The sequence below is a fragment of the Macaca nemestrina genome, chromosome 8 (genome assembly GCF_043159975.1).
Source record: "Macaca nemestrina isolate mMacNem1 chromosome 8, mMacNem.hap1, whole genome shotgun sequence".
Classification (NCBI taxonomy): Eukaryota; Metazoa; Chordata; class Mammalia; order Primates; family Cercopithecidae; genus Macaca; species Macaca nemestrina.
This window is the reverse complement of record NC_092132.1, coordinates 78017895-78040509: the sequence shown is the minus strand read 5'-3', so window position 1 is coordinate 78040509 and position 22615 is coordinate 78017895. Positions and strand designations below refer to the sequence as shown.

Sequence of the window (22615 nt, the reverse complement as noted above, 5' to 3'; positions counted from 1 at the left end):
ACCAGGACAGGGTGATTACAGAGTCTATGCTATTAACCACTTTTCTATACTGCCTCACACTTACCTGAGCAAAACGTATATTCAACCCTTTAAATATATTCTCCTTTTTTCCTACTATCACAATCTACATGTTCTGAGTATATCATGATTTTTTAACCCTAGTGTCCTTGCACGTCTGTCTATGTGTCCTGGCAATGAGTAAAAAACAATACAGGAAAAACAGAAACTGGTAACACGATGACTCAGAATGTGAGTTCCTGCTAAAGAAATGTCTTAAGATTTTCTATATTGTTCTTGTCAGCAGAATGAAGCAATAATTCCAAAATCTGGCAGAAAACACAATCTGGGGGAAAAATCAAAAGTAGTATGGCCCCACTTAATCCAGGGATTAGACTGGACCCAGAAATTAAAGATATACAACGTCTACAGAGCTCTCACATAAACAAAAATGAAAACTGCCAGACTATGTGAATTTGGTCAGCTGATTTCTCAAACTACAGGTATTCTCATGGAAGGCAATGGTTGTAAACAAGCCACCCACTAATAGAGTGAAAAGTAAATAGTATAGGAGAAGAAAAGGCACATAAACAAAAACAAAGAAAAAAAGAGTTTTTAACTGAGAAGAAAGCAAATGGCAAACAGTACAGAGGTAAAGAAAGAACAAAAGCAAAGATGAAACCACACAGAAGGGAAGCAATAGATTCTGAAGGTGTTGAAATAACGGAGAACAAAGGCAACAGGAGAGAGAACTATCATCAGTAATAAGACAGGTTCTGTGGACTGGTGTGATGGTGGAAGGTCGGGGGAGCAATCCATTCTGAGAAAGGGCATCCCAATTCCTACTCACTTCCATAGCCTCTGAGGGGGTCACTCTATTTCTAGTAATGCTCCACTAAAGATAAGCCATATGGTAGAACACAGCAGTCTGTAGGGGCATTTAAAGTCAAGCCTTAATATTAAGGCAAGAGAACAGAGCTGTGTTTCATAAAATGAGCCTATGAAATGGTTTCTACATTTTCCATAGAAAAAGCAAAGGACAGAAGCACAAGAACCTTGTTTACGAATATTAAAAATAATGTGCTTTTTAAAAAGCATTAGAAAAAAAACATTGGTAAGATTACTGCTTCATCACATTATAATACAGATAGAAAAACAAAAAAAGGTTGGCAAAACTTTTGCAGATTCTGCAACAAATCAAGTTTTAAACTGTATGCAATACACAAGCAGCCTATATTATCTTACCTGTAAAAGGTTTTTTCACAGAGAATATATTAGAGGTAACATTTATTTCTTAGGCCTAAATGAAAAGTATTTACGAGCAAAGGAAGTTGGGATGAGTTGTACATATTTTCTGATAGGTGAAATATTCCAAAGTGTGAGGTAAGCCAGTTTATAGCTAGATCTGGTATGTATAAAAAACCATAAAGAGAAAAACTATGATGCTAAATAACTGTTTTTTACCTATTAAAAATAAACTATTCATGGACAAAGTCTATCTCCTGCATAGTTTAGTAATATTCATTATGAAATTGGTCTAATTTAACAATGCATAAAAAATTCTATCCCAGCAAATGCTAGAAGATCAGTTATTCCCAGATTGAAGTGCCCAAAATTCTTCTCCTATATCCTAATAATACAAGATTCCTAATACAAAAGTAAATAATTAGAAAATTTTATCACCTTAAAGTCTGTAATAAAATCTTATTTTTTTCTGTTGGTTAATAAACCAGAAGCTATAAAGAATTAAACATACAAAAATTATTTTTGTTTTTCTTTAGTTCCTGTACTTATAACAACAGGTTATGCAGAAAAATAGGCCTAAGGATAGGAAAATACTGTTTGCTGGATAAGTACAGAACTCTCCAGACTGATGCCTGACACTATTTTCACTACTGTCTTCACTACCAGTATTATCTCACTAAGTTGGGTAATGGACCAAAGTTTGAACATAACGATATGAAAATAAACTCAGATATTCAAAAAACATTTAATGGGAAAGTGAAATATACCACTTAAGAATAATATAACATTATAAGAGATCAAATATATAACTTTTGGTGCTTTCACTCTAAGCAAAAACTTGCAATACTGAGGTTTTGTATAAAATTTGACATTGGATTTATGTTTGTAGAAGTATCTGGCAATGACAAGATTGTGATGACAAAGTACAAACAAAATGTATGCTAAGTCTCCTCTGAAATAGCATAAATTCTTAAAACAGAGAGGCATGTAATTTCAAATGAGTAATATGTCCCTCTGTAACAAACAGTGGATAGGAAGATAAATTAGAACTAGATGTGGTCACATAAAGTACATTATAAAAGCAGAAATAGTAGGTAAAATGTTGAATCATGCCTGAATAGATTCTCAAAATGACAGTGAAGATGATTTTTCTTGAAGGCAAGAAAATCATTGACAAGAAAGCTAGCCAGGTAGCAGAAGGGCTGTTACATAGCTCTGCAGTAGTACATGTAGGCTGAAAGGTTAAGCATGCATGCTTATTACAAGCCTAGTTGTGGGAATGAGCAAGTTATTTAATCTTTTTCTGTCTCAGTTTCCTCATTTGTAAACTGAGGACAAGAATACGCATCTCATCAGGCTACTGAAAGGATTAAATGTAAAGCGTTTTGCAAGTGCCTCATCTGTGGCAAGCCTTCATGTTTGTTATATAGTAGGTATGAGATAATCTTTCTTCAATCTTCACAAAAAAACAGGCAAATGACTCCTCTTAAAAAAAAAAAAAAGCAAGTGGACATTAAGGATTCAAGGAAAAAGTTCCATGGAGTACTTCCAGGGTCAGTGGCCACTGAACTGAACATTCTAGTTCTACCTGTACCTAGAGCAAAAAGTTTTATCTGAAGCAAAGTGAAATAATGGATTAGCATGAGTTTCCAGACTACCAAGGAAAGATTTGTACAAAATTATGTTTTTGAAAGTTTCCATCACAAGTGAGGGAAAGGGAGGAAGAAAATGAAAAAACATTGCTGTAAAATGTTTCAGTTTTGGGGGCATTTATCTGAAAAAAGCTAATCTTCAAAAGAACAACAGGAGATATTGTTCTACATGCTAGGCATTTTAAAATTGGAAATATTCTGTAGTAAATAAAGCATACTATGGGTTTTCTTTTAGAAAACAAACTAAAAATGGGGAATATGTGGTGATGTGTATAAACCATAAATTCTGAAGTCCCTTCCAAAAAGTTTATAATGAGAATTGCCAATAAAACCTTTCATTTCATCCATAATGCAGTCTTTATTGTGGACCCAGAAAAATAAACTACACAACATTTTCAAATAGGGATAATAAAGGGAGTACGTTTTCTACAAGAAAATAAAACATTTGTATTCTTTTCCATCAAGGTTACCATTTCCTTAATGCCCATTAATATCTACTGTAACTTAAATGCCCACTAATATCTTATTGTAACTATGATCCAAAAAGCAAAATTATAGGTACTTCATCATCTAAATCACAGCATATCACAATATAATCTTATATTACTTTAGGAAAATGATTTTGGCAATAATTTTTTTTCTTTTTACCAATAAGAAAATACCTAAATGCTACAGAACTGAAATAGTAATCATCTGAAAAGGGAATAAAATGAATACCTTACCTATCTACAGCAACAACAACACTCTGAGAACTGGTTTCTCCAATGGATTCCTGAATACTTGCTATCTGTTTCCAGTCCACATTTCCTCCAACTACCACACATAAAAAAGAGTCATTTCAGTTTGAAAATAATTCAGTAGAAGAATACACTTAACAGTTCTAAAACATACTTCTGAAATCAACTGTTTTCCTAATAAAAGAATGTTTCAGGTGAACAATTCTTTTGGCATCAGTGACACTTATCAAGGCCAAATGTGCAAATGAACTTTACTAAGTAGTATACAACACATGGTTACAAGTCACAAACTATGTTTGTAAAAATCACACAAAGTAGGGGCACTGTGAATTTATATCACAAAAGTATAGATGTTAGATATAATTTCCCTTAATGTTTAAAGAAATGCAGCACTAATCCCAGTTCCAGTGATACCTTCTGAGGATGATTCCAACTCCAAGTATTTAGACTTCCCTTGTCATTTAATCTCTAGTCCCCTATTTACAAAGGTTAGTTGAAAATTCTTTTTTTTTTTTTTTTTGAGGCAGAGTCTCACTCTGTCACCCAGGCTGGAGTGCAGTGGCGCGATCTCGGCTCACGGCAAGCTCCGCCTCCTGGGTTTACGCCATTCTCCTGCCTCAGCCTCTCAAGTAGCTGGGACTCCAGGCATCTGCCACCACGCCCGGCTAATTTTTTTGTATTTTTAGTAGAGACGGGGTTTCACTGTGTTAGCCAGGATGGTCTCGATCTCTTGACCTCATGATCCGCCCACCTCGGCCTCCCAAAATGCCAGGATTACAGGCGTGAGCCACTGCGCCTGGCCAGTTAGTTGAAAATTCTACCTGTATTTTCTAACACTCTTTTATTGAAAAGAATCATTTATCTTTTCCCTTGAAACTGGTTCCATGTGTTGGAGAGAACAACAATATTCCCAGTTTTCAAACTCTTAATTTTAGAATCACCTTTGGTATCCTCTTCCACTATCAATATTCAACTAGTCACTAAATTTTTCTTCTGATCTGTTTTTCATATCATCTCTTCATTTCCATTCCTACCTAGTTCTGGCCCTCCTCATCTCAGTCCTAGATTACTGAAGCCATTTCCTCACTGATTTCCCCACCATTATTTCCCTCTTCAATCTCTCTTTCATCCCCCTGTGAGATTATTTCCTAAATCTTCTCCTTCATTTTGCTTACTGTTACTTACAAGGTAAAATATAAACTCTTTAGCCTAGCATTTAAAGCACTTCCCTTCAACTGTCTAGCCAAAATGTGCCATCCCTCAACTATCTAAAACTTACCTACCAAGACTCAATTTGGGTTCTCAACGAAAAGTTCCTCTCCATTGTTCTCATCTGCCTTTGAATTAAGCATTTACTTAGCTAAGTACTACTCAAATCAGAATTACTTTCATACAGTTTCATACAAATTATTTCAGGTGTGTTAATGTTGCCTTCATAACCAGATAAAAAGTTTCCTAAGGTTAGGAATCAAGTAATATACATTTTGTACTTTCCTACCTTACTCACAATTAAGTCCAAAGCAGGTGCTCTACAAACACCTGACCCGAGTGACCAAACACTCAATAAATGCCCTTCTGAAGGCAAACATAACAGATGGTATCATTTAAACCTGCTGAACTCAAATTCTATCCTAGGAACTGAATGATGTGAAAAAGATGTAACCCCTGTCCTCGAGTTAATAATTTACACGAGGAGAGGAGATAGATATGTTTATAATTAACTTCAATGCAATTAATGATTACTTCATGGCTGAAATGAACTAATTACATAGAATAAAAGTTTGCTAAATAGAACTAATTTTGATAGGGATGAGAACGGGGTGTTAGCTCATAGAAAGGCTTCACATATGATGAAATATTAATTCAACCTGGACCTAGAAGGATAGCTATGTAGAAAAGGAAGGAGAAAGAAAAGCAATTGAGACAGAGGGGGCAGCTATATAAAGTAGTGGAAACATATAACTGTACATCACGTTTTCACATACTTGGTAGTATAGCCATAATGAAGGATTGGCAGACACTGGGAAGAAGGGAAAAGAACAGTAGTAGGAGATAAAGCTGAAAACACAGACTAGAAATAAGAATGTGAAGAGCCTTGACCCTTAGGTTTAATGTACTACTTTTGAAAACAGGGATTTATTAGATCTTTTAGAAGACTGATATGATCTAATCTATTTTCCAAAAGACAACACTGGTAATATCTAGAGAACATACTGAAATAGGAAAAAATATTGAAATCAGAGATAAATTAAAAGTCTACTCCTATAATACAAGTGAACAAGAATGAAAGCCTGAAGTGACACAGTATTGGGCTGGTAGGGAAATAGTTTCAAGGCAAACTCGACATGCACAGCATGTTACAGGAATTTTGAAAGAAAAACCTATGAGAAAAAAACAACGCCAATCATGAGGTAACTTCCTTTGTGTATCAACAGGATATCCTTTTCACAGAGGAAATACATATATTCTGTTGGGGGGGGTGGGAAAAAATACACACACACACACACACGTGTCAAAATGTCCTTTATATTTAAATATAAAAATTTAAAATCATTAATAAAAAATATTTAAAGGAATCAAAGAATACATAAAATGTCTAGGAATCCATAGAACCCATTTCACAAATATGTGAAATCTCTTAATAAGAGTTTCAGTTTTGTCAAATTTATTCAAAAGCACCCAAGAGAACAGGGATGTTAGCTCAAAGAAAGGTTTCACATCTGATGAAAAATTCATTCAATCTAGACGTAGAAGGATGGTTATGTAGAAAAGAAAGCAGAAAGAAAAGCAATTACAATAGAGAGGGCATATTTAGGTTAAATAAAATTTTTAAAAGTGTGTGTCATGAATACTCTCTGACCATTTATGTGACAAAGCCATTGAATTTTTAAATGTTAACATATCTCTTGAAAGACCCACATGCAGTCCAGGTGCCATGGCTCATGCCTGTAATCCTAGCATTTTGGGAGGCCAAGGTGGGAGGATCACCTGAGACCAGGAGTTTCAAACAGGCCTGGGCAACACACTGAAATAGGAAAAAAAGAAACCATAGTGAAAGCCTGGGACAAGCTTTTACTTTACTAACTTTAATAAAAAAAAAAAGTTGAGTCCAGGAATTGACTGTGCCACTGCACTCCAGCCTCAACAACAGAGTGAGACCTTGTCTTTAAAAAAAATAGAAAAAAAAAAAGAATGCATATAATTCAAATTTAATAATTATCTACTATGTATTCTTAATAACTGAAAGCTTCATATTTCCAAAAAGTGAAAGTACAGACTTTTTTACTATCAGTCAGAAAGTATGATAAATATATACTCAACCCTATCAACCTGGTTACATGGAATACTTGGCAGAGATACCATTTATAAAAGAGGATATGGCCGGGCACAGTGGCTCACATCTGTAATGCCAGCACTTTGGGAGGCCAAGGGGGGCAGATCACATGAGGTCAGGAGTTAGAGACCAACCTGGTCAACATGGTGAAACCCTGTCTCTATTTAAAAAAATACAAAAATTAGCCAGGCATGGTGGCACATGCCTGTAATCGCAGCTACTCAAAAGGCTAAGGCAGGAGAATCACTTGAACCCAGGAAGCAGAGGTTGCAGTGAGCTGAGATCGCGCCACCGCACTCCAGCCTGGGCGACAGAGTGAGACTCTGACTCAAAAAAATAAAAAGAGGATTAGTTTAAAACTATATACATATATATATGTCCACTGTATATGCAGACTAAACTGGCTTGACTGTACCACATCTTCTTCTAGCTTAAATTCTGATGACAACATTCTGCTCCAGAAAGCATCTGCTGTCTGACCTTGGGAGGCACAGGGGGACAAGGGTAGCCATTTGTCACATGGGTTGGCTGGTAACCAACACGATGGCCCAACGGGAGGGCTCTGCCCAACAGGGGCCAAGTCAACAGCCTAGCTCCTTCTAGGATGTAGATTCAAAAATGGAGCGTGATGAGTCAGGAGTGAGTAGAGAATGGTGAAGACCAAAAAGAAAAGTACATAACAGAGAAAACCTAAATAAGGCATAAAATAAGTGTTACTGGTCTTGAGAGTGGCCTGGAAGGCTGAACTGTTTTTCATTTCTAGGCCTCAATGTGTGTATCTTTCTGCAAATTCCCTTTTTCTGAAGGGAGAAGACAGTTCATCTCATATCCTTGCAACCTAAGTAGCACAGTACATGAATTAACTTTAATTCATTTTCAAGTATACCAATAAATATTATCAGCAAGTATCATTATTTCTCATTTGACTAAAACTTCTAGAAGATATCCCACTGGTGTTTTATTTTTAGTGTAACCTAATTCTGTAGTTCTACTTGCCAAAACTCAGGCCCAGCAATTAACACCTGTCATTATTTTGGCATTCCCACACTCTCTAGGCCTTTTCAAAGTTACTGAACCAATCAGTGCACATTTACTTCCTTGCCTGAAAATAGTTTTCATCTGTATCTCATGTTACCCCATGGAGTAATTACAGTTCTAATGTACAGAGTTGGGCTTCCAAGTTATGTAAGTCATTGTGCAGGTGCTCAGGTAGTTCTAAATCTTGCTGCTAGATCACCAAAGTATCAAGTCTACACCTGCACCTCCCAGACCTTACAATACTGAAGTATCTATGCTACCATGGAGGGATAGACTGCACTGCTAGCTGCTTCAGTTGATTACCACCGGGAATTAGTTTTCCCCAGTTCAACTTGAAGCCATAATGTGGTCCTGGTTTTTACTTCTTTTCCTATGGATCCTTTATAAAGTTTGAAATTCTTTTGGGGTTTCTAAGAATTTGTATTGCTAGCAGCAACAGAGGAATCACTAAAAGATAGAAGATTCCTGCTCTAAGTAATGAGTCCAGATTGGTTAGAGGTGTGGGTTGGGGAGGGATGGAGAGAGAATATCTAGAAACTTCTAATATATCAGCCATTATGCTAAGTCCATTAATATATATTCTTATTTAATCCTAACAATTCTGTGATTAGATATTACTCTTAGTTTGCAAAAGCAGAAATCGAATATCAGCGAACTAAAGTAACTTACATATAATAAGGAAAAAATACAGAAGAATTCAAACCCAGAAATACTTAAGGTCAAAGTATAATAAGCTGTTTCTTCCCTGGTGGAAGTCCTTCCATTTATGACTAAAAAACGTATTGCTTTTCATTCTTCTCTGTCCATTTTTGCTAATGTTTTTTGTTCTACTGGGTTAAATGTGAAAGTTCCTGGTCATATTAAGCGCATGGGGAGCCACTGGGAGAGGCTTCAGACTGGCAGAAAAGTCTGGTTAAGCCTGCTCATTGCCTTAACAATTCTGAATGTGAATGCTTTCTCCAGCTGCCCCAACTATTACCTGATCCCAGCTTTCACACATTCAAGTTACCTGCTTATTCTTAAAAGCAGGTAATTTAAAAACCCTACGCACTGTATTCTTCTCCAACAACCAGGAAGAAGCCTGAAACTAAGGGTCATTTAATGTTGCAAACCAGACCAGGCAAAAAAGGTTTAGTTCCTTAGTCATCTTACTTTTTCTCATAAGGTTAGACAAAAGGCATTTTATCTTCTCCCTCTAATTATATTTCATTACTACAATAAATTGACTTATAATGAGGACGTTAAAAACAATTTTTGATACTTTGTAAAAATTCTCACCTAGCCCTAAACCCACAAATTCATCAGGAGCCTGATCTTTTGTTCCAGTAAGAGATCCTTCTCTGCCTCGCACTGTTCCAGAAATGTATCGAGGTTTCACTCCAGTTCCTATAAGCTGTGCCAGCTCCAACTGACTGATGCACTTCAGAATCTTAATTACAAAAAGGAAAAAAATGTTAAATTCCATGTTAAAAATATCTTCAAAAAGATTTATATATGCAGCTACAATTTAAACACAGACTACATTATAGATTATTTTAAAAAGCTAAATGTACTTATTCGAAATGTACTAATTTTCTCCCCAAACATTTAGGCATTTCACTGATGGACTATTTAGCATTAGCTCATCTTATAAACCAAATTGCAAAGATGAAAATAAAGAAAGTGCTTATACCTCATGCCACGAATTTCCTAAATAATTTCCATCTGTATGAGCCACTGTGATAAGTGTTTTTATTGTGTCAATGTTCTTCTGTTTCATTTCAGTAATACCGGAACTCACTGTGAGTAAGGTAAATCTTGCCAGTGCCTGGACATATGCATCTCTCTCCAGCTATAAAAAAGAGAAAAGTATATTTACACAGTTGTAAATAAGAGCAGATTGATTAATTCCCCACCAACAAACTCTCTTTACTTGTTCAGTAAGTTTGTTTATTTATTTATTTATTTATTTATTTTTGAGACAGAGTCTCGCCCTGTCACCCAGGCTGGAGTGCAATGGCGTGATCTCAGCTCACTGTGACCTCCGCCTCCCAGGTTCAAGTGATTCTTCTGCCTCAGCCTCCCGAGTAGCTGGGATTACAGGCGGCCACCACCATGCCAAGCTAATTTTCTGTATCTTTAGTAGAGGTGGGGTTTCACTGTGTTGGCCAGGCTGGTCTCGAACTCCTGACCTCATGATCTGCCTGCCTCGACCTCCCAAAGTGCTGGGATTACAGGCATGAGCCACCGTGCCCAGCCCTCCTTTCTCTCTCTTTTGCCTATTAAACCTCCACTCCTAAACTCGTAAGTTCAGTAACTTGTAACTTCAGTAAGTTTTACTTGTCATGAATTACATATAATTTCACAAAAGTTTTTTTTATTTTCATTCATTTTAAGATGACGCATGAAGCAGAAAAGACACATTTCTAAAATCCAAAGCCAGTGGTAGTGTCAAATCGAGACTTTTAGTGATAACCAATGAATTCATACAGTAAAAAAAATTCATTAAGCACTTTTGTTTTGAATACTATGTAGATGAGCAAAAACATAATTTATACATTTGCTCATCTTCTCCACAGCTACGCTATACTTTTTGCAAGCCATTAGCATTTATAATTAAATGTTGAATGCATTTTTCCTTTTTTAAAAGAAAAGTTCCTCAAAGCATATAAATTACTAGAAAGGACTTCTTTCATGAAAAGTATGTATTCAATATTTACATGTCTTAAAGATAACCTGCTCTTAGGCTTAAGTTATAAAATCATACAGAATATATACATCCTTGTATATAAACTGATTCAATATTTTATATGTTTAAACAAGATGTTCAAATTAACATAGGAATTCAAAGTCTTGAAAACTTTTTATATAATCTTCAATAAGACAAAAAACTGTAACCGAAGTTATAATGATAAACTTTAGACAGATCAGTATAGAACTACCCCTTCCATAACAGCCTCTCAGAAGCTTAAACATTAAGATTCATTTAAATTCCATCATAAACTTGAAATTAGTTTTTAATGTCACACATAAAACAATTATTGTAATTTAAACTATAATGGCATAATTAATGTTCCAAACTGGCTACAAAGACAAAATTCTCTGTTACCTGAATGCTGAAAATGCATGCAATTCTGATTGCACATCTTATACCTTCCAGGCAAAGAGAGGCTACTTCAGTATCATCACAATCTTGTAGACCCACACTGAATGCAGCCAGAAAAGGTGTCCAAGCCAACTACAAAAATTAAAAATTGTATTTTAATTAAAGTTTATAACACATTAATACTTCTCAAAGCTTTTAGACAATACAAGTTCTTAAAAAAAGAAATGAAATTCTTAGCAGTTATCTAGAAAGCTTTCTTAAATAAAGGGGGAAAACTATATAATGTTGCCTGGGCTTGAATAAATGGGAGAACAAAATAATAAATTCAATAGAGGACCTTAGGCATATTTTAAGAACTGTACCTATAAATTATTCACATCAATTAAAAAATGGAAATAATCAATTTTCATAAAAATATTAGTTTTACCCGACTTCAGAACTCCTCTCCTTGTAAGCTTTGTCTCTTGCAATATTTCACATACTGTATTTCCAGTAAGATCCTGTTAATCATTTTCCTACTTGAAACAAACAACATTGTTCTCTTTTCTTTAAGCCCATTCCCTGAACATCATTTAGCCTAATTTTTAAAAAATAGTTAAATATTTTACATTGAGACCTAAGTGATATTTCTGGTTTTCAGTTGGACAATATTTAAAAAATAGTTCAATAAAATACTTCCTCATGATACACTGTGGAAGACAACAAATACTTATTGAAATTTTACCATCGAAACTTTGAATCCTGAATGAAGTTACAATATAAAGGAAAAAAGACGCTACTTTTTGGCCACTGAAAATTCTAATAAAATACATAACTATGAAATGTCTGATGTAAAAGTACTCAACTGCTTTTAAGTGGTCATCATAAAGAAAAACTATACAGCCATATAGCCATAAAGATGAAAAATGTTTCTATCAGTGTGCTATAGAAATTACAACCAAATTTCTAAAAGACCTATAAAGTATTTAGCATTACTAAGGAAAGCAATTACCCAGAGCTTTGTTTCTAAACTTCAGAAAGTTGAGAAGTAAACATTTATGATCTCTAAACAAAGAAACATAAGCCATAGAACCTAGGTTCTAGTCTCAGTTCTGCCACTTATTTAATCTCTCTGAACCTCACACTTTTCTTCATCTATTATATTTGAACTGCCACTACAGAGAGAAGCTGTGAGAAACGTAAGTGCAGTACTTCTAAACTACAAAGTACTATATGACAGCAATAACTTACACATTTTGTGGAGAAACAGTGTATCTATTTGGAAACCTGTGTTATATTTTACACAAGAAGAGATACAAATGGTTCTTAAGGCAGTGAAAAAAAAATGTTTAACTCCTTTAGGAATCAAAGACAATGATTTCTCCTATCAAATTACAACTAAATAATATCCAGGCAGCAGTTAAACTGCACTCATAACTGTACAAACCTTTGTGGAACACAGTTTGGCAATACATTAAAAAGTTCTTAAAAATGGATAATATGCAGGAACAAGAGGGCCAAAAAGACAGCTCCACCAATCATCCCCCATGCAGGAACACCAAATTTAACAACTATCTACACACACACACAGACACACACACACACACACACACACACACCCCTTCTTAAGAACCAAGAAACAGGTGAGCACTCACAGTAGCTGGTTTTAACTTCGTTTCACTGAAAGGGACACCGAAGAGGGTAGGAAAGACAGTCTTAAATCACCAATGCCATCCCTCCCCCATCTCCCATCAGCGGCCCTGTGCTGCGGAGAGAAAATCTGTGTACTTGGGAGAGGGACAGTGCAGCAACTGTGAGACTTTACACTGAACTCAGTGCCATCCCATCACAGTAGAAAGCTGAACTGAGCTGATGTCCACCCACAGAGGAAGCATTCAGATGAGCCACAGCCAGAGAGGCATCACCCATCCTAGCAGTAGGAACCTGAGTTCCAGCAAGCCACACCAGCATGGACTAAAGTGTTCTGGGGCCCTAAATAAACTTGAAAATCAGTCTAGGCCACAAGGACTGCAACTCCTAGGCAAGGTCTAGCTGTGCTGGGCTTGGAGGCAGTGGACATGGGGGATACACAACCTACTCAGACACCAGCTAGGGTGGCTAAGGGAGTGCTGGCATCACCCCTCCCCGAAGCATAGCTTGTAGCTCCAGAACAGACTCCCTCCTTATACTTAAGGAAAGGAGAGGGAAAAATAAAGAGGACTTTGTCTTGCATCTCTAAAATCAGCTCAGCCACAGTAGGATAGGGCACCAGGCAGAGGTGTGAGGCCTCTTTTCCAGGCCCTAGCTCTGATTTCTAGACACATCCTAGGCCAGAAGGGAACCCACTGCCTTGAAGGGAAGGGCCTAGTCCTCAGAGGATCCATCAATTGCTGACTAAAGAGCCCCTGGGCCCTGAATAGCCAGAGTGATATCCAGGTAATACACTGTGGGACTCGGGTGAGACTCAGCGCATTCCCAGCTGTGGTGGCTATGGGGAGGGACTCCTTCTTCTTGCAGAGGACAAAGTAAAGGGGACTTTGGCTTGCACTTTAGGTACCAGCTTGGCCACAGAAGGGTAGAGCAACAAGTGGGCTCTTGGAGACCTTATTCCAGGCCTTGGCTCTGGGATGGCATTTCTGTACCTGTCCTGGGCCAGAGGGAAGACCACTGCCCTGAAGGGTGAGTCCCAGCCTGGCAGCATTCAAGACAAGCTCACGAGAGAGCCCTTGGCCCTTGTGAACATCAGCAGTAGCTTGGCAGTACTCCCCATGGGCCTGTGGTGGTGATGGCCACGGGCTAAGACTCCTCTGCCTGTGAAAAGGGGAGGGAAGAGTGGGAAGGACTGTGTCTTGTAGTTTGAGTGCCAGCTCAGCTGCAGTAGAATAGAACACCAGGTAGATTCCTAAGGTTTCTGACTCATGTCCCTGGTTCCAAGATAGTATCTCTGGACCTACCTGGAACCTGGGGGGTAATCCAGAGAATTCTTCTGAATGTTATTGAAGACCACTAAGGCGACACCTCTATGAGTCTGCAAGAACCACAGAGTCTGCAAGTAACCCACCGTTACTGGGCTTGGGATGTCCCCTAAAGCAGATATGGCATGGATCATAATACCCAAGTATATTAGTCCATTCTCAAGCTGCTAATGAAGACATACCCAAGACTGGGTAATTTATAAAGAAAAACAGGCTTAATGGACTCAGTTCCATGTGGCTGGGAAGCCTCACAATCATGGTGGAAGGCAAGGAGGAGCAAAGTCATGTCTTAGCAGCAGGCAAGAGAGAGCTTGTGTGGAGAACTCCTCTTCATAAAACCATCAGTTCTCATGAGACTCATTCACCATCACAAGAACAGCATGGGAAAAGACCTGCCCCCCAGATTCAATTACCTCCCACTGGGTCTCTCCCATGACACGTGGGAATTATGGGAGCTACAATCCAAGATGAGATATAGGTAAGGACACAGCCAAACCATATCATCAAGTCCTTTTGAATACCTGGAAAGCCTTCCCCAGAAGGATGGGTACAAACAAGCCCAGACTGAGAAGATTACAATAAATACCTAATTACTCAAAGCCCAGACATCAATGAACATCTGTAAGTATCAAGACCATCCAGGAAAACATGACCTCACCAAATGAACTAAATACCAGGGACCAATCCTAGAGAAAGAGATATATGTGACCTTTCTGACAGAGAATTCAAAAGAGCTGCTTTGAGGAAACTCAAATAAATTCAAGGTAACACAGAAGAAATTCAGAATTCCATCAGATAAATTTTTTAAAGGATTAAAATAATAAAAAAGAATCAAACAAAATTCCACAGTTGAAAAATGCGGGCCAGGCACAGTGGTTCACGCTTGTAATTCCAGCACTTTGGGAGGCCGAGGTGGGCGGATCACCTGAGATCAGGAGTTTGAGACCAGCCTGGCCAACATGACAAAACCCTGTGTCTACTAAAAATACAAAAATTAGCCAGACATGGTGGCAGGTGCCTGTAATCCCAGCTACTCAGGAGGCTGAGGCAGGCAGAACTGCTTGAACCTGGGAGGTGGAGGTTGCAGTGAGCTGAGATCATGCCACTGCACTCCAGCCTGGGTGACAAAGTGAGACTCCATCTCACAAAAAAAGAAAGAAAGAAAAGGAAAGATAAAAAGCAATATCTTTTTTTTTTTTGAGGATCTCACTCTGTCACTCAGGCTGGAGTGCAGTGGCATCACAGCTCACTGCAACCTCCACCTCCCAGGCTCAAGCAATCCTCCCACCTCAGCTTTCCTAGTAGCTGGAACCACAGGCACAAGCCACACTACACCTGGCTAATTTTTGTAGTGACGGGGCTTCGCCATGTTGCCTTGACTGGTCTCAAACTCCTGGATTCAAGCGATCTGCCCACTTCAGCCTCCCAAAATGTTGGGATTACAGGCATAAACTACAGTGCCCAGCCCCATCAGAGTCTCTTAATAGCAGAACTGATCAAGCAGAATAAAGAATTCGTAAGCGTGAAGACAGGCTATCTGAAAAAAATACAGTCAGAGGAGGCAAAAGAAAAAAGAATGAAGCACACCTATAAAATCTGGAAAATAGCTTTAAAAGGCCAATTCTAAAAGTTATTGGTCTTCAAAGAGGCAGAGAAAGAGATAGAGGTAGAAAGTTTATTCAAAGGGATAACAACAGAGAACTCCCCAAACCTACAGAAAAATAACAGTATCCAGTACAAGAAGGTTATAGAACATCAAACAAATGTAACCCAAAGAAAACTACCTCAAGGCCTTTTAATAATTAAACTCACAAAGGTCAAACATAAAGGACCCTAAAAGCAAGAAGAGAAAAGAAACAACATACAACAAAGTTCCAATATGTCTGGCAGGAGACTATTCAGTGGAAACCACAAAGGCCAGGGTACAGTGGTATGACATATTTAAAGTGCTTATGGAAAAAAAACTTCTACCTGAAAATAGTACATATCTGGTGAAACTATCCTTTAAACATGAAAGAGCAGTAATTTCCCAAATGAAAGCTGAGGGATTTCAATACCAGACATGTTCTGCATGAAATACTAAAGGGAGTACTTCAATCAGAAAAAGGACATTAATGAGTAAGAAGAAATCATCTAAAAGTACAAAACTCACTGGTTATAGAAAGTACACAGAAAAAAATAGTATTATAACACTCTGTAACTGTGACATGTAAAATACTCTTAAGTAGTAAGACAGAAAGATGACCCACAGCTTTTCAAGACACAGGCAGTACAATAAGGTATAAACAAAAACAACAAAAGGTTAAAAAGCGGGGGAACAAATTAAAGTGTAGAGTTACTGGTTTTATTTTCACTTGTTTATTTGTTTATGCAAGCAGTGTTATCAGCTTAAAATAATGGGTTGTAAGATAGTACTTGCAAGCCTCATAGTAACCTCAAACCAAAAAAACCTATAATGAATAAACAAAAAATAAAAAGTAAGAAATTAAATCAAACTATCACAGAAAATAACCTTCACTAAAAGGAAGATAGGAAAGAAGGAAAGAAAGAAAGAAAAGACCACAAAACAACCAGAAAATAACAAAATGGGAGGAGTAAGTCTTTACCAAATAGTCATGCTGAATATAAATAGGCTAAACTCTCCAATAAAAAGATATATAGTGGCTGAATGAATAAAAACACAAGCCTCAATGATCTGTTGTGTACAAGAGATACACTTCACCTACAATGATACATACAGACAGAAAATAAAGGGATGGAAAGATATTCCATGCAAATGGAAAGCAAAAAAGAGCAGGAGTAGCTATACTTACCATCAGACAAAATATATTTCAAGACAAAAACTAGGAAGAAAGAAAGCCAATATGTAATGATAAAGAGGTCAATTCAGCAAGAGGATATGCCATTGTGTGACGGTGTGTGTATGTGTCTGCATATATACAGATGCACACCCAGCACTGGAGCACCCAAATATATAAAGCAAATTATTAGAGCTAAAGACAGAGACAGACCCAATACAATAACAGCTGGAGACTTCAACACCTCATTTTCCATATCGGACAAATTTCCAGCAGAAGATCAACAAAGAAACATCAGATTTAATCTGCACTACAGAACAAATGGACCTAATAGATATTTACAGAATATTTCATCCAACAGCAGTAGCATACACATTCTTTTCCTCAGCACATGGATCATTCTAGAGGACAGACCATATGTTAAGACTCAAAACAAATCTGAAAACATTTTTAAAAACTGAAACAATATGAAGCCTCTTCTCTGCTACAATGGAATAAAACTAGAAATCAATAACAAGAATAATTTTAGAAACAATACAAACACATGAAAATTAAAGAATATGCTCCTGAATGACCAGTGGGTCAATGAAGAAATTAAGAAGAAAATTGAAAAATTTCTTGAAGCAAATGATAATGAAGATACAACGTACCCAAACCTATGGAATATAGTGAAAGTAGTACTAAGAGCGAATTTTATAGCTATTAGTGCCTACATCAAAAAAGAAGAAAAACTCCAAATAAACAACCTAATGATGCATCTTAAAGAACTAGAAAAGCAAGAGCAAATCAAACCCAAAATTAGTAGAAGAAAATAAAGATCAGAGCACAAATGAATGAAATTGAAATTTTGAAAATACAAAACATCAACAAAACAAAAAGTTGGTTTTCTGAAATGATAGACAAACTTGACAAACCTTAACCAAGACTAAGAAAAAAAAGACCGAAGACACAAGTAAATAAAATTAGAGATGAAAAAGGAGACATTACAACTGATACCACAGAAATTCAAAGGATTCTCTTAGTGGTTACTCTGAGCAACTAAATGCCGGTAAACTGGAAAATCTAAAGGAAATGGATAAATTCCTAGACACACAGAATCTACCAAGATTGAACCAAGAAGAAATTCAAAACCTGAACAGACCTATAACAAGCAATGAGATCAAAGCCATAATAAAAAGTCTCCCAGCAACGGAAAGCGTGGGATCTGATGGCTTCACTGCTAAATTCTACCAAACATTTAAAGAACTAATACCAATCCTATTCAAACTATTCTGAAAACAGAGGAGGAGGGAGTATTTCCAAACTCATTCTACAAGGCCAGTATTATCCTGATACCACAACCAGGCAAAGACACATTAAAAAAAAAAAAATTGCAGGCCAATTATCACTGATGAACATGGATGCAAAAATCCTCAACAAAATACTAGCAAACCAAATTCAACAACACATTTAAAAGATTATTAATCATGACCAAGTGAGATTTATCCCAGGGATGCAAGGATGGTTCAACATACACAAATTAATCAATGTGATACATCATATCAACAGAATGAAAGACAATACCATATGATCATTTCAACTGATGCTCGAAAAGCATTTAATAAAATTCAACATCCCTTCACGATAAAAACTCTCAAAAAGGTAGGTATAGAAGGAACATTCCTCAACATAATGAAAGCCATATACAACAGACCACAGCTAGTATGGTACTGAAAAGGGAAAAACAGGAAGCCTTTCCTCTAACATCTGAAACATAATAAGGATGCCTACTTTCACCACTGTTATTCAACAAAGTACTGGAAGAACTAGCTGGAGCAATCAGAAAAGAGAAAGAAATAGAAGACATCCAAAGTGGAAAGGAAGAAGTCAAATTACCTATTTGCAGGTGATATGATCTTATATTCAGAAAAGCCTGAACACTCTACAAAAAAACTATTAGAACTGATAAATTCAGTAAAGCTGCAGGATACAAAAAACAACATACAAAATTCAGTAGCATTTCTATTTGACAACAGTGAACAATCTAAGAAAGAAATTTTAAAAATTAACCAAAGAAGTGAAAGATCTCTACAATGAAAACTATAGAACAGTGATGAAAGAAACTGAAGAGGACACCAGAAAAATTGAAAGATATTTTGTTTATGGATTAGAAGAATCAGTATTGCTAAAATGTCCATATTACCCAAAGCAATCTATAGAATACCATGCCATTCTTAATAGGAATAGAAAAAAAAAAATTCTACAATTTATATGGAATCAAAAAAGACCCGAACAGCCAAAGCTATCCTGAACAAAAAGAACAAAACTGGAAGAAATCACATTACCTGCCTTCAAGTTATACTACAGAGCTCTATAGTAGCCAAAATGGCATAGCATTGGCATAAAAAGAGATATGTAGATCACTGGAACAGAATAGAGAACCCAAAAATAAATCCATACATCTACTGAATTCATTTTTTACAAAGGTGCCAAGAACATACATTGGGAGAAAGGACAGTCTCTTCAATGAACAGTGCTGGGAAAACTGGATATCCATATACAAAAGAATCAAACTCCTTTATCCTTTATCTTGCCATATACAAAAATCAGATTAAAATGGATTAAAAACTTACATCTAAGACCTCAAACTATGAGACTACCGTAAGAAAACACTGGGGATACTCTCTAGGACATTCATCTGGCAAAGATTTCTTGAAGAATACCCCACAAGCAGAGGCAACCAAAGTAAAAATGGACAAATGGACATATCAAGTTAAAAAGCTTCTGCAAAGCAAAGGAAACAATCAACAAAGTGAAGAGACATCTCACAGAATAGTGGTTCTCACTGTGCAGTTTGGAGAAGGTGCAATACTCTCCAGCACCACCACTACCATTACTATAAATAATGTTTGTAAAATTCACACGTAGTAAACAATTTAGGACAGTCATGCCTGCTTACAGATGTTATTTGTCTGTTAAAACTAATCTACAGATTGTTTCATGAATGCTTTGTCAAATTATGATAAAGTGCAATAATGTTTGAAGACTATAAGTGACACTGTATCTTGTTTCTAACAAGATAAACTTTGTTTTTGTCCTTGCTTTATCTCAAAAAAAGTGTATATCCCTTAATATTATACATTGCATTCCAGGAATATATCATTCATTCCTTCCACCCAGCCAATGTTTATTCATTGAGTTCTTAACACAAGCCAGGAACTATGATCGATGTTGTTTTGGAAAAATGAACAGATGTAGTTCCTTACCCCGTAAATGTATATAAATAATGTATATACAGACAGTTACCAACTTACAATGGTTCAATTTACCATTTTTTGACTTTACAATATATTCATACAACTATTGTTTTTCATTTTCAGTATAGCATTCAATAAATTACATGAGATATTCAGTACTGTAGCATAAAACAGGCTTTGTGTTAGATGATTTTGCCCACCTGTAGGCTAAGGTAATTATCCTGGGCATGTTTAAGGCAGGCAAGGCTAAGCTATAACGTTCTGTAAGTTAGGTGTATTAAATACATTTTCCACTTAAACAATGGGTTTATTGAGACATAATCCCATCGTAAGTTGAGGAGCACACAAATCTGTACACAGACATACATACAGATAGACAGACATACAGACAGACAGATGGATAGATAAATCTATAGATATATTGAAGGAAAGGCATAGAATATTATGAATTAGGGACCTAGTTTAGATTAAAGGTGACAGTGCAGAACTCTCAGAGAGGGTGATATTTATTTATTTTTATTTTTGAGACAGAGTCTCATTCTGTCACCCAGGCTGGAGTGCAGTGGCCTGATCTTGGCTCACTACAACCTCCATCTCCCAGGTTCAAGCAATTCTCCTGTCTCAGCTCTCAAGTACCTGGGACTACAGGTGCACGCCACCAAGCCCGGCTAATTTTTGTACTTTTAGTAGAGATGGGGTTTCACCATGTTGGTCAGTCTGGTCTTGAACTCCTGACCTGAAGCAATCCACCCACCTCAGCCTCCCAAAGTGCTGGGAATACAGGCGTGAGCCACCGTGCCTGGCTGAGAGGGTAATATTTAAACTGGAAACTATTCAGGCAAAGAAGGAAAGAACATTCTAGACAAAGGATATACCTCATATGAATGCCCTGAAGAGAAAATAACTTAAGATGTTCTAGAAACCAAAAAATGCTGGTGTGACTGCGGCAGTGTAAGAGACAGAAGAGATCTAGTGATGAAATGGAGGGGCAGGTGGAGCCAGATCACAGAAAGTCTACAGACACCAACGGTGTGTCAGGTTTCATGGTATCATGCAAAGCCAATAAAAAGCTTTAAGTAAGAAACTGGCATTTCATTTGGTATTTTAAAAAGATCACTCTGGTCTCTATAAATGGGTAAGAGGAGTGAAAAAGTAGAAATGAAGATGCCTGTTAGGAGAATGCCACAGTAAGCAGAGGGAGAAATGAGGGTGTCTGGAGTAGCACTGTGGTAGCAGAAATGGCACTGAGGGAAAAGATTGTTAATTCTAGTTTGGAGGATGTTTAAATAAACTACAACAAATCCAGAGAACAGATCATAAAAGCTCACTCTCATCTCATGATTCTTCATCAACGTTTAGAAACAGTGTATCACATGGACCTTGAAGAAGAGGTAGAAGTACTTACAAAATTTTGGAGCTAAAAGGAAGCACAAGAATCCCGTAGTCATCTTTTACTACCCACACATACGTGTAGTTAGAATCAGAGTAAGCATCAGATTATGATCTTTAGCCTCCATAGATTATCCTGCCATATGATCTCATGAACAGGAATATACTTTACCAACTTTCTCTTTTCAAACTTAACTAGACACCACTCCACTTTGCTACAACTCTTGTAATGCACTGCTTACTCATTCTGGAATTTGGAGAAAGGATGGAGAATGAAGAAGGAATGGGAAATCAAATTTTAAAGAGTAAGTATCATTCTCACTAAATCAACCCACAAACAAGTAATATTCTCTTCTGTTCCTTACCCTACTTTCCGGGCCCCAGGCATACTCAGAAGCCTGATATAAGATCCTGGGGCCAAAGCACTTGAAGAAAACAAGAGCCTCATGATCATTTGAAATGTGAGTTAACTCCAAAGATTTAAGCATGACTAATTTAGAGAAAATCGGGCCAAGGATTAACGATCATTCTCCAAAACTTTTCTATTCTTAATTCCCAGGATTACACAACTATTAATTATAGTGAGTAACTCTTCTTGTTCTAAGTAATAGAAAATTTGTATCTACTATGTCCTAAATAACATGTTATATGAATTTCACCTCAATAGGTCTACACTAATGTGTTATACACTGTATCCCTTCCTTAACTTAAAAATATTATAAATGTACGGTTATATATAACCGTACACTGCGATCAGATGTTACTTGAAAATTCTAACCTTAAACATGGGCCTCACATGCTCCAAATGTGTTGCACTTGTAAAAGGTGCCTGAACATGGCTCACGGCCTCCATGAGTGCTTTAGCTGTCTTGGCCATCTGCTCCATTTCTAAGTTATACAGAAGTCTTCTTTGTTTTTCACTGGCTACATCTGAAACAATAAACACTATCAGCATTTAAAATATAAAACATTTAAGAATTCTATTTTGATGTTTTACTATCAAATAATAAACACCACCAACACTAATTAAAAATAATCCTAAGAAGCAAGACACAAAAGATCCCATATTGTATGATTCCACCTATATGAAAAATCCAGAATAGGTAAAATCCACGGAAATAGAAAGTAGACTGGTATTTTCCAGGGGCTG

General features: G+C 36.8%; 1 protein-coding gene across 4 annotated transcripts in view; it reads right to left on the bottom strand.

Moving 5' to 3' along the window:
• Nucleotides 1-22615, bottom strand: part of LOC105482169 (ARF guanine nucleotide exchange factor 1) — a 154689-nt gene that overhangs the window by 39219 nt on the left and 92855 nt on the right. For all 4 annotated transcript variants that reach the window (XM_011742148.3, XM_071068140.1, XM_071068141.1 and 1 more), the window contains 5 exons: nucleotides 22244-22395; nucleotides 11092-11220; nucleotides 9676-9834; nucleotides 9282-9432; nucleotides 3617-3707 (listed from right to left, as the gene is read on the bottom strand). In XM_011742148.3, coding sequence (XP_011740450.1) covers nucleotides 3617-3707; nucleotides 9282-9432; nucleotides 9676-9834; nucleotides 11092-11220; nucleotides 22244-22395 — 682 coding nt within the window. The remainder of the gene's footprint in view (nucleotides 1-3616; nucleotides 3708-9281; nucleotides 9433-9675; nucleotides 9835-11091; nucleotides 11221-22243; nucleotides 22396-22615) is intronic.